The sequence below is a fragment of the Poeciliopsis prolifica genome, unplaced genomic scaffold (genome assembly GCF_027474105.1).
Source record: "Poeciliopsis prolifica strain line A6 unplaced genomic scaffold, Auburn_PproV2 SCAFFOLD026, whole genome shotgun sequence".
NCBI lineage: Eukaryota > Metazoa > Chordata > Actinopteri > Cyprinodontiformes > Poeciliidae > Poeciliopsis > Poeciliopsis prolifica.
The window spans coordinates 7,569,050-7,581,933 of NW_026562401.1; the positions used below are offsets into that span (position 1 = coordinate 7,569,050).

The 12,884-nt window shown below is 37.0% G+C and overlaps 2 protein-coding genes across 2 annotated transcripts in view; one reads left to right on the forward strand and one right to left on the reverse strand.

Moving 5' to 3' along the window:
• tmem145 (transmembrane protein 145) overlaps positions 1–5,511 on the forward strand; it is a 53,548-nt gene extending 48,037 nt beyond the window's left edge. The window contains exons 12-15 of the mRNA XM_055048109.1: positions 391–563; positions 1,600–1,720; positions 2,072–2,260; positions 4,006–5,511. Of these exons, the coding sequence (XP_054904084.1) occupies positions 391–563; positions 1,600–1,720; positions 2,072–2,260; positions 4,006–4,245 (723 nt within the window). The 3' untranslated portion in view covers positions 4,246–5,511. The remainder of the gene's footprint in view (positions 1–390; positions 564–1,599; positions 1,721–2,071; positions 2,261–4,005) is intronic.
• Positions 5,512–9,830: 4,319 nt separating this feature from the next.
• LOC129371320 (39S ribosomal protein L17, mitochondrial-like) lies at positions 9,831–12,284 on the reverse strand. Its single transcript, XM_055047874.1, has 3 exons — positions 11,924–12,284; positions 10,340–10,408; positions 9,831–10,246 (listed from the first exon to the last, which is right to left on the reverse strand). Exons 1-3 carry the CDS (start codon positions 12,095–12,097, stop codon positions 9,986–9,988), a joined length of 504 nt encoding a protein of 167 aa, XP_054903849.1. The 5' UTR covers positions 12,098–12,284; the 3' UTR covers positions 9,831–9,985.
• Between the last annotated feature and the right edge of the window lie 600 nt (positions 12,285–12,884).

The window sequence follows — 12,884 nt, forward strand, 5'->3', positions numbered from 1 at the left end:
ACTTTGAAGGCTCTGGTTGGCTGAGTGCATCTCGAACATCTCCATACCAAACTCTTAACACTATGCATTATGTAGCAGCAAGAGTATCTGTGTAAAGTCAGAGCCTGTATCCAGTCACTGGATTGTGAAATACAATCCATTGTCTGCACATGCAAACATACAATCACACACACCCAGACAGAGCTGTGAGCACACATGCCGATGCCCTAGATGTGGAGAAGTGTCAATGTCAAACTTTCGCACAGACTGGAACTAGCTGCTCTTGGCTCGGTGACCGTGGCAGATCAGCTAACCCATGAGCAATTCATCATTACGAAATAGGACACAGTCTGCACATTTCTCTGTATTAAAGGTTCTGCTTGTTTTTAACGTCTCATATTCCTGTGCCAGTTCTTTGACCCAGGTGAGGTGCTTTATGCCTATGACAGCCCTGCAGGCTACGGCCTGATGGGCCTGCAGCTGGTCGCTTACGTGTGGTTCTGCTACGCCGTGCTGGTCTCGCTGAAACACTATCCTGAAAAACAGCCCTTCTACGTCCCTTTCTTCACCACATACACTCTGTGGTAAGACACCATCTCCAGTTGTCACTGACTGTTACACCATGTGAGCTGATGAGGCATGTACTTTTTTTCTATGATCTTTAAATTTGAATTATTTATGTAGTTCAGTCAAAACAAAAATTAAAGCAGATAGCGGGTGCTTGAGGTGGGGAAGTCCCAACTTTGTGCTCGTCTTATGTTGCAGATAATTATTCCCAGATGAGAGATAGCTGGAGGACATCTATATTAATGAGCTGTTCAGACTCCATGTGTGAGAATATGCAATGCCTGTAAAAAAAAAAAATGTTTCTTGAACTTGTTTCACATTTTGTCCTATTACAACTACAAAAGTTGATGCACTTTAATAAAATTTTTCTCTCCCAATGGAAGGATGAAATTATCTCAAACTCCCACTTCATTCCCACAAATATTTGATGGAATGTTTTTAGGAAAATTCACCATTTTTACTTTCTATAAAAAGTAAAAATGGAATTGGAAAAGTTTTCCTCAACTTTCCAACTCCTTACATTACCCATACAGTTGAAACCAGATGTTTACATAGTCTGAATAAAGTGATACATACACCATTCTTTTTTAGTTAGAATTACCAAAAGAAATTCTGTTTGCTATGCCACACTAATGAGAAACAATATGTCATACATCATATAACATACCATAAAACTCACTGATGTTTTTGATTGTAACATAAAATACAGAGGCACAAACATTAGTAAGAATCCATATGTGCCAGATCTTATAAAAAAAAAGACAAAAATGTTAAAGATGGTTTTGTTTCTCAGTTTTTCAACCAGTGCTTCTAATAGTAGTGGCTTAAAATGAAGCTGAGATTACAAAGACTAATATTATCTCTCACTCACTGCAGCAAGTATCCCCTGCCTCATTATCCACTTCTCTCCTTCCATCATTATCACTCTGAGCACTTTACATATTTTACTCCCTGAGCTCTCTGTTTCTCACCATCAAACCATACTCTTATCAGTTACTTTAATGTTCTCCCTCCTCTCTCTTATCTCTTATCTCTTATTTTTTTCTTCCTCAGGTTTTTCGCCGTGCCTGTGATGGCTCTGATCGCCAACTTTGGGATTCCTCGATGGGCTCGGGAGAAGATTGTGAACGGCATTCAGCTCGGCATTCACCTCTACGCTCATATCGTTTTCCTTGTTCGTACCACACGCACGTGCTCATGCGGAGCCCCACAGCTTTTTTAGAGCTAGCGTTATTCAGGAGTCATTATTGCCACAGCCTGTCATACATAATTGACAATCCATGAGTTCTTACTCTAGTTCGGGAACGTCTCCTCCACACATCATTATCCATCTCTTTGTAACCTTAAACGCAGTGTTCTTCACTAATGGGCTGTAACGTTCTGTCAAATATCTCCGGTCCTCACCACACACCTCTCATGTCTCTGTCTTTACCTAGAGCTTATAAGTTATAGACATATTCCCAAAGCTATCTTGAATAAAAGTTGAAGAATTTTTATATTTCTTCATAAATGTATTCTTTTTTAGGTCATAACGAGACCATCAGCAGCCAACAAGAACTTCCCGTATCATGTTCGGACCTCCCAGATTGGGATCTTGCAGTCCAGCCCCAAAGGAGGCGAGGGAGGGGAAAGCTTTCCCCACCATGCCTATGGGAACAGCTCCTTCCTTGGAGATTCTCAACCTAACTTCACTGAACTCTTCTCCATCCAATCAGTAAGTCTAAATGTGATGTGTGTTCCTGTATTCATTTGAGTGGTCGATATGCAGTCCAGAACATCTCATTTGAGAACTAATAAAACAAAAGGAAGAACCAGAAACCATAAAGAGATACATATTACTCCACATGTACTGTCTATATAATATCCACTATAAATTCCCTATTATTTTGCAGCGCTTGCTACATTTAATTAGATAAGGGCTCTAGTGTACTCATTTTCTGATGCTTTTTGTGTGTCAAACGTAGCTTGAAATTAACTGCTGTCTTATTGAACAGAAGTGCCTGAAAATAGAAAGCGATTGGGGCACTAACGCAGTTTGCGAGGGAGCACGTTTTCAAGGATTATTTCTCAGCAAAATACTTATCTCCTCCAGGGATGACGCATTACATAACAATATGCCTGACACTAAAACTCTTGAGTGGAATTAAATATAAGTGTGAGCAGAAATTCTGGCAAGACTTAATTAAGTTGTTGTGTTTTCTCTGATGAATTGTCTTGCTTCGGTTACTGTCAGCTCTGAAGGTGTTGCTTTTTTACGCTACATAAAGATGAGAGAGAAAAGAGCCGTCATTCTCAGCTACAGCATTCCTCTTTAATGTAGCAACAAACAGGCTATTTTAAGCCCTGTTTGTATTTTCTTGTTTTAAAAAAATGATTTTTAAAACAATACTAAATTTTGTGGGGAGAAAGAGTAGTTATAAGGATGTACTGACTTTACCCCGTTTTCTTAAGCTACAACCACCGGTTCTGATGTTCTTCTTAATAATGTGTTTGATACGTGACATACTATATTGCTTAATTACCACATTAGTAATGTTACAAAGTCTGAACAGAACAAAATTCTCCATGTGAAAATATTTCTAATTTAAGTTCTAATAAAGTGAAGAAATCTAAATTTCAGTGTTGTAAATTTGGGAATTAATTTGATGTTGAAATCTACAAACTACATCTAAAAGATTTAACTGATGGATAGAAGATGTAAAGTCCAACTTTGTAAACAAAGATAATTGTAATTTGGTTTCTACAGTATGTGATGTTCCTTTTTAAATAAATAAACTTCAGTGAAACCTATCATTCTTAGAAGTCACATAAGTACTAAATAGGTTCCACCTGTGTGTAATGTAATCTCTATGTACCATATCTAATATTCTGTAAAGATTGATAGAGTACATCAAACAAATATAAATGCAGAGGAACTGAAATGTCAGATTAGAGATAACGTTTTGTGAAGCTTTAAAGCAGGATTTCATTCGGAAGCTAATCCAAACATACAAATTAATTTGACCTAAAATTGTTTGTGGCAAGACTTAAGAATTAGCCTTTGTAAAGACTTTGTAAAAAAGTGAAATCTGTTGATCCAGATGAAGAATAAAATTCCAGTTAATTATGTTTCCAGATTTTTTAATTAGGGTTTGTAATGTTTCAGAGTAAATACCAGCTTATCGTGAGATTCAGTTTCCTGCATGAGGTACTTTTAGTTCATAGATTCAGGGTAATGACGGGCTGATTATCCATATGCAAGTTTCCTGCTGTATATACTGTATAACCAAGTCTTTATTTTATCCCATTCAAACATTCTCAAAGGTAAATTAGCATGGTTTTCAATTTGTCAGAAGATCCTAGTGCTGAGAGTGTTGAAAGTCCAGGGTTTCTTTGTTCCGCCTAGCGTATCTTCTTGTATGAATTGTTGTCATTATCATATAAATGATGCCTCAAAACTTGTTTGTTTTTTAATCCCAGGATCCGGTGAAGACCGTGGAAGAGACAGTTGCTCGTAAAGGACCTGATGTGCCGAGGAACAGCGAACAAAAGATTATTACCACTGCTGCAGACTTAACCATGATATTGCCCCCACCTCCACCTCCGATACCCCCACGCCCCGCCTCCCGCTCTCCCCCAATGCCCCCTCGACTTCCATCCTTCACAGAGTACTTCAGCATGCAGAGCGGCGGTGGAGGAGGCTTTGGGACGAAGGCATGAAGTGGATGAGAAAGCGGGAAAGACTGCAGCAGAAAGGATGAAGGCTGCAGACAGAATTTACAAAGCTGGTGGGAGAGAAAAAGGTCATCCTAAATAACAGAAGAATTATACATGAAGGGACATACATGAGAAGTCATCACAAAAGTAAATCCCTAAATGGTCCTTTTAACTTGGAAATGGAAATGACCTGTATGGAGAAGCTAGGGGGATGGCTAAGACGCAAATGCTGAGGTTGTAAAAGAATAAAGAAGCAATAAATATTTGATGCTGACCAGTTGAAGGCACACGGGAGAGAGATGACAAAGTGGATGTAGCCAGAGCAATAGAATGATAGCTGTGCACAATGTGGAAATGAACAAAATTCTTGAAATACTTTTATTCAAAAATTCATGAGGACTTGATGGTGTGCCTGAAGGAGTTTGTAAATAGCGAAAACTGTTGAGAGCAACAATTATGAATAGTTTTATTTCAAAATACGAAATGAATTCATGGTTTCTTTCCCCTAAACATGACATTCCAGTTGGTGCTTCGACCACAGAGAAATCCCATGCCTTTATGTTTAAAATACATTAGAAGAAGAAGAAGAAAAAAAAACTTTTTTATGTTTAAGACATTTTTGATAAAACTTAGATATATTTATGGTATATGGAGTATGTTGTGTTTATTTATATTCTTACTGTATAAGTCCTCATTGGAGCTGGTTTTTCTGGATCAATATACTGATGTGTAACTGTAAAAACCCCAAAGTACAGTACTCGTAAAACATGCATGTTTGTGTTGTATTTTCTGTCCGAAAGGCAGATATATGTGCTCCATGTGACCATAGAATATTCGCTTATTGTGTGTGTTGAAATCCACACTTCTGCAAATACATACAATAGGCTGCAATATGTTTGTTTTTTTTGTTGTTTTTTTACTGCAAAACCTTTGTTAATTACTATTCAAATCAAAGCTGTCTTGCAGTATTTTTAACTAATAAGTAGAAGTAGGCATGGGCTGGTAGGATATTCTGAATTCTGGTAACTTTAAGATAAAACCACAGTTTCACAACATACTTTGAAATGTTTAAACTTAATATTTAAAATTAGAGAGCCCACAATCTATTCATGGGTCATTTCTGATTTTGTAAACATCCGACATGCTGTAAATAACTTTTAGCATATTCCAAATTTTCTGAATAATTGCAACAGTTTAAAAATTTACTTGTTTTTACAACTATGTACAATGAGGAGGTAATGTCACTATGTGCTTGTATGTGTGTGTATGAAAGAGAAAGAGAATGTGCTGTAAAAATTGGTTCTCTGTTATTTTAACACTAAAACATAATTATCTGAGATATTTTGAGAGATCTTTGACCACCTTTATTAATATTTAGCACTGTTAGGATTAGTAACCATTAATAACTAGAAACACTGATTGGACTCTCCAGTTTGTATCTTTGCAGTTTCACACTCCAATGTATATCCATCTACCTAACAATTGCATCTTTTTGCTTTAGGTTGTTAAATAACTTTGTAGCTTTGATCATTTGTGGAGATCAATGGTTACAGAAAGATGTGAAAGACCAGTTCTTAAACTTCCTTACCAAAGAGTGTTGTTACACCACTGGTCAGCAAAAAGATCTTTTTTTTTCTCAGTTCCGACAGGAATAATCTGAGCCGGTTGAACTGAAAATCATCCGTGTCTGCTAGTCAGCAAACTTGTCTGTTCATGTCTTTTTAAAACATTTTCTAATTGCTTTCATATTTTAAAGAGATATCTAAAACTTCTGCTAGAAATGGATGCTAGAAAACCTAATACACTCCTTCTGACAGCTCTGAAAGCATATGTCTTTTAAAATGATGTTATGGACAGAAAGACGGTGAATAGTTTATCAACAACATTGACAATGTGACAATATTATTTATAAGTGACCATGTAACCTTGTTAAAATCTTGAACAAATTGACATAAGTCAGTTACAGTATAAAGTAAAGCTCTATTGTTCAGCATATCCTTTCATTGGTTTGTCAATCAGAGCACCCTAAAGATACATAATAGTTTTGATGACAGTGCTGTCCATAATAATAATAAAGCCGAATACCTGCCCATGCCTCGTAAAATATCATTTATACTGGGCTGTTTTGGTTAGTTTCACTGGAGTGCAGAATATTCCTGATTTTAACTGTTATGTCTGTGTTTGTGGATGTTAGTGAATATACTGATTCAATACAGCACAAGGACGGGGTGACGCTGAAGTTAGTCACAAGTCATGATTTCAACTTTATTTGGTTAATTCTTCTTGGACAGACTTCAATCAAAATGGGAATTCTGTGATTTTAAAAACAGTGACGCCTTTGCATGTTTTGGTAATTGGATTTTCAAAAAATGAACAAAAAAAAATCAGGAATGACTAACATTGAATGATTTGATTTTAATATTAAGAGCATATTAAATTGAAATGTAAGCCGTTTTTTGTCTTGCGTAGTGAAAAGAAGTTGAGCAGAAATGTAACTTTAATTTTATATGATTTATATTTAAATCCTAAGATATTTGCAATTGACCAGTTTACTTTGCATTCCTATTTAACCAACCAACACTACAATGGTTGCATGTCGTGATACTTGGAGGCTCTGGTCCTTCTGTCCACTTCAAACATCTTATGTATATATTTTTATTATTTGGACAAGAATACATCAAATCTTCTTTAATTTGTGACATAAAATCTTGTTTTTCTTTGCTGATTATTTAAATTATTTTAACGTAAAGGATGACATTTAAATGCCTGCTCCTCTGGTTTCAACTACAAAACAATAGAAGGTTGCATTTCACTTTTATATGTTTTATTTTAAAACTAAAATCAAATAACCTCCTGTTTTTTGTTGCTGTTTTCAATTCTTGGTTTCAACAAGCAGAAACCCAACAGGCTGTTTCTGTCTTCAGTGTTTTAAAGAAGGAACTTTATTCTCACCCGTCTTGTATCAGAACCATAAATCATTACATTTGTTGGCTTTTTACACCTTAATGTTTAAGCTGTGCAAAAAGCTGAACAAATATTCATAAAATTTTTATCCCCTTATATTGGGAAAAAAAAAGTCTTGTAGAAGAAGCTGTGAAAGCAGCAACATAACTGTACATTTTGTCTGTCCTGCATGGAGCACTTTAATGTTCCTGGTCTTGGTCTGTTTATTTGTGCGGATCCATCTTATAGGACTGCTTTAAAAACCTGTATTCACACTTCATGGAGAATTATTCCTACTTGTAAATATGGACTGAAATGGTTTTTCAGACATTTTGGGGAATGATTTGTGCTTTGTTCGAAACAAATCCGGTGGTTTTATCTTGAATTAGAGAAACTGTTGTGCTCAGCTTCGAGCCGTGAGATTAATCTGTGGGAAATTTGTTGTCATGGAGTACCGATGTTAGGACTGTGGTGTATAACCTGTAGGAGTGTTTCCAGAAGTGTAACTTTGTGAAACTGACAGATACTTGAATACTAATTGTTGCTTCTGAATATGTCTGGTTTGTATTTGGCACGTCTGCCACTTTGTCTGCTGTTGCCATGACTTGACTGAACGGACACAGAGAGACGGGGGGAGGCGCACTGATATCGGAACGTTGCTTAAGCTTCGTCGATGCTCACGTTTGATTTGTCATAAAGTGTTGTGGAGAAAGAACTTGAAGAAAAGATTTATGTGTGCATGACGGAGAACAGCACAGCTTACAGAGCGATCTGGTTAAGAGCACATCACAAAAGCACCATTCAGATGCATTTTAATGGTGTCAAATAATATTAATTATAAAGATGCTGTACATATATCCTTTTTCTCAAAATAACTAATTAAAATATGGTTTTATTTAAAGCATTGTCTGGCTGTTTTATTTGCTTGCTGTGTTGATTTGGGAGCTGTGGCGTTCCAGTGAGGAACCAAGGCACCAGTCCAAACACTTGATCTGATATTTGTTTATCGTGTTTGGGATTTGTTCTCATTACGAGGGTCTATTAAAGTAAAACGCCCTAGGGACGGTTTTCAGCTCGTCCTGATCTGAAGCGCGCAGACCTAAATGTTTTGCAGTCGTTACCGATATGTTGATCTGTCTAATTGAACTGTCCAAAGCTATTACTGAGCTTTCAGTGAATGTCCTGCGATTAGATCTTTATTTTTTTTCTGTTGTGATTCAGTCTAAATTTATATTTGAAAGACTTCCTTTAACCTGTTTTTTTTTTTCCATTTTAGGGAAAGTTTTTGTCATCATTTTGAACTAAATACACCTTTTTGTCTCCACACTCTAAGCGCTATAAAATAATTAATGTTGCCTCCTAAAAAATTACAGTCTCTTTGAAAGATGAAGGTATTTCTCATATAAATACAATGTAGAATCATTACACAGTGCGATGTTTTTTTGTTTTTTTTTTTGATTGTCAAGGATTTTAGTTTACAGCTAATTAAGAACCAAAATGAGAATTTTTAAATTAAGGATGTTCAAACTGTGGTTCTGGTGCTGTTTGTGGTCTTGTTTGCAGAATCATCTTGAATCAGCCACATTGAAGGCTTTTCAAGTGTGACAGGCCTGATTAAGGTCAGGCCCCAAAATCACAATCAGATTTAAGACCAGACTTTGACTAGGCCAGTCAAAACTCCTTATTTTTCATTTATTCAGAGGTGGACTTCATTCTATTCTTCACCAACCAACACACTTCAACCACCATGTTTGTGTAGTTTGTTGATCCTTTGCTAAAATTATTTTTGGTTTTATGTCAGATAATAATGTGATTTACATCAGTGAATAGAATATTTTCTGAAAGGTCTTGTGATCTGTCACAATGTTCTTTTTTATATTGACCTGATATGGTCCTTTGTTTATTTTTTAACTCTTCCATCGATAGAATTTGTGCTAAACCTTTTTGTCCTTCTTCAATCAGGAATACTAACCTCAACTGAGGTAAATGAGACCTGCAGATCTGAAATACAACAAAAAAAATAGCATGCACAGGAACTGCAGGAACCGAACAGTACTGCAGATTCACTGATACAAAATTATTTTTGACATTCACTTACAGCAGGAATTAAGATTTCAGGAGCGACTAAAAAAATAATGTCAGGTGAAACAAGTAAGAAAAGGCTAGACGTGTCTTAATGCATAAACTTCAAGCTTTTAAGACTGAAAGAACATTTTTTGCATCACTCAACTTTTAACTATTTTTGTAACTTTATTTTACTCATAGGGAAACACATATTTGAATTCTGTGTGATGGTTTTGTGGTTTCACTCATGATCAACCTTTATGAAGGGAGCAGAATTTGTTGTCCACAGCCCAAATTCCCTGTTTTACAACTCATTATCAGAATCCTCTGTTTAACTGTTCAAAGCTCATCAGATTATTTTGTGCATAATTGTTTTAAAGAGGTTCAGACACATTTTATTGGAAATCAATAACCTTTTCATGCAACAGTTAGCAGCAGGCGATTTCATTGATTTTTTTTTTTTTGCCTCAAATTTAACAAATGCCTATGCAACAGCAGTTTTCATCTTCTTTAGAAGATCCATGACCAGAACCTGCATTAATTTAAACTCAAACAGTGAAGACATAAGACAAACCTGGAACTTTAGTTTGGAAAATTAAACTTTATTATCACAATCAGAATTATTATTTTACAGATCAGTTCTTGTTTTCAGATCACATTGGAGTTTTAAAACTGGACATGTGAAGATGTAATGAGGCTCTTTCTACAACCTGAGAAAACAAAAACATGGAAGTATTTAGGCTTCAGTAGCCAACAGTTTTGCCCTCGCCCTTTCCTCTCTGTAGCCTTTGAGGAGCTGGTTGATGAGAGTCAGTTCATTTTCCTTCTTCACAGGATAAAGAGGTGGAAACGGGTTGCCTTTGTACTCCAACACAGCCATCTGGGCTCTGTCCAGGTTCTCTCTGTTGGGGATCCGAGCCATCCGCGTGTAGTCAGTTGAATGGTTTTCAAAACGCGGAGCGAGGACTTTAAAGAGCTTCGGGACGAGATCCTTTTCCTGGAGAGAGGGAGCAGGAGGTAAACTTCAAACAAACTCCTCTCCATTACTCAGCTTTTACCTTCACAAGGATGAAGAGCTGCAAACACGCACCGTGAGCCAAAAACTGGCCATTTTCATCGCCTTCTCATCTGTGTCTCCTTTCTTGGCATAGTCGATCAGCTGGGAAGATGAAACAAAAAATATCCACAGACTTAATTGTAAAAGAATTCAGATTGTGCTGCGTGATTACATTTGCAAACAGGTAGCAGAGTTTCTACGTAAGGTTCAACCAGACTTCAGGAGAATCTGCAGGATTACGAGAAAACTTTACTAAAGCCCAAAGCTAGGCTTAAACATACGGAGCAAACCTGGTACAGACGAGGCTTAGCTGAGCTGCAGATGAGGGACAGATTTTATAATTTGACTTTTAATAAGTGCAATATTTAACAAATTTCTGGTAGAAAATATAAATGAGCAACTTCAGAGCTGTGTGATCTTTGAAGAAGATCCCAATAGATGCAATATTTGAATAGAAGTATGAAAAATGAAACAAAGGATTATATTTTTAGACACTTAAATATATACAATGTTGCTGTATTGTCTAAAGAGATATTGTTTTCTCAGCAGAAAACAATATAATATATATTATAAAACAACTAGGTAATAAAAAAGCAATTTTACTAAAAATTAGACACAGGGGAGCGTTAACCTTTCGTTTGGCTGATCACACGTTTCATTTTAGCAATGAAAATAGCTGATAGTTGTCGGATTCAGAGCTGTGTGATCTGTTTATTGATGACATGAGGATTATAGAGAAAAATCTGTGGAGAAGGACATTAGCAGCCTCAGCAACAGCAAAGAGGATACATGTTCAAATATCCTCAGGGCAAAAAAAGGAGTTTGGAGTTTAGGCCTGTGCAGGAGCTCCACCTTCTGGGTCTGCTTTAAGCTCGGTGGTGAGAAATGTTGGCGAGATTTCACTAAGTCTAGCAGAAACAGAAAGGCAGAAGTCTTCTTGCATCTGTTTGCATCTGCAGAGTGTCTAAAGCTCTTTAAATATTTCTACTATATGTTGTTTCTTCATGGGAAAAACAATATAAATGCATTCAGCACAATCTGACAAAATAAGACAATGCTATTCCTATACAGATGAAACCAAATAAAATGTAACCTTTGGTCCTGTCTGTCTCACATTAAATCAAATGAACATTTCCCATTCTATGTCAGTTAAGAGTTTAATGAAATTATGTCTATTTGTTAAATGCCAGAATCTGGTATAATTGATTTCTACACTGTAGGACTTGGGTCAGGCATTTTTGGTTATTCTTCCCTCCCACAAAGCATGAAAATGTAATTATTTCAAAAATACCATTAAGCGGATTGAAATGAACAAGAATATGAAACTTTTAGTTCAATTTATTGTCAGTAAGAAGCAGATTTCAGTCTCATTTGAGGTTTCAGTTGCAAATAATAGATAATCTGCATCTTTAATTAACTGGAAAAGTAAAAATAAAGGCGTACATGAAAACTAACAAATAAAAATGTTTCCGTCTTTTTAAGCAACAGCGTCTTTTAAAATGTGGAATTTGGGAACATTCAAGCTTGTAAGAGATAATTTGCTTGAGCTCCAGAGAAACGGGTCAGAGGAGCCGATGTTTCTGTCCGACCGGGCCTCGCCCTGCCGGACTTCCTCACCTTCTCGGCGTAGAATCGGACTTCATCGGCTCTGACCTTCGTGGTTTCTATCCTCTCGTGTCGGACCAGTCCAGTCAGGATGTTCCGGAGCATGTTGATGCGGGACTCCGGGCCCAGGCCCATCCTCCTGGCCACCCGGCCGTGGGAGATTAGCATCCGCAGCGTGAGGCGCATCGCGTCGCGTGGGTTCCACCACACAAAGAACCTCCACGTTAAACACAAATGATCTATAAAAAATAACAATACACCACGTACCCAATAGAGCTGCGTCAGTCTGACTTTTACAAAAAAAAGAGGTGATATTAAGTAAAACAAACATCTCAGTCGCTCTATGGTGACTTTACTGTCTTTGACATTGTGCGTCGGCGAGAATGTCCGACCTGCTCACGAAACAAGGAAAACACAGTTCCGCTTAATCATACGTAATAAACATAATAACCAACGCTTACTTTTCAAATGAATGAATGAATGAACGAATAAATAAATAATTAAATAAATAAACAAATAAATAAACAAATAAAAGTAGAAAAAGAATGCATATAAAAGTAGAAAAAGAATGCATATGCATGTCCACTCATATGTGTGGACAGTTTATTTTTTCCTAAGTACTGTTGCACAGCAAGATGGTACGATTCCCGGCCTCGGGTCTTTCTGCATGGAGTTTGCATGTTCTCCCTGTGCATGCATGGATTATCTTCGGGTACTCCGGCTTCCTCTCACAGTCCAAAAACATGACTGTTAGGTAAATTGGTCTCTCCAAATTCTCCCTAGGTGTGAGTGTGTGTGTGTGTGCATGGTTGTTTGTCCTGTGTCTCTGTGATTCCCTACGACAGGCTGGCGCCCTGTCCAGGGTGAACCCTGCCTCTCGCCTGGAACGCAGCTGGAGATAGGCACTAGTCCCCCTCCCAATTCCACTAGGGACAAGAGTGTACAGAAAATGGATGAGTGGCTTATTTTCCCT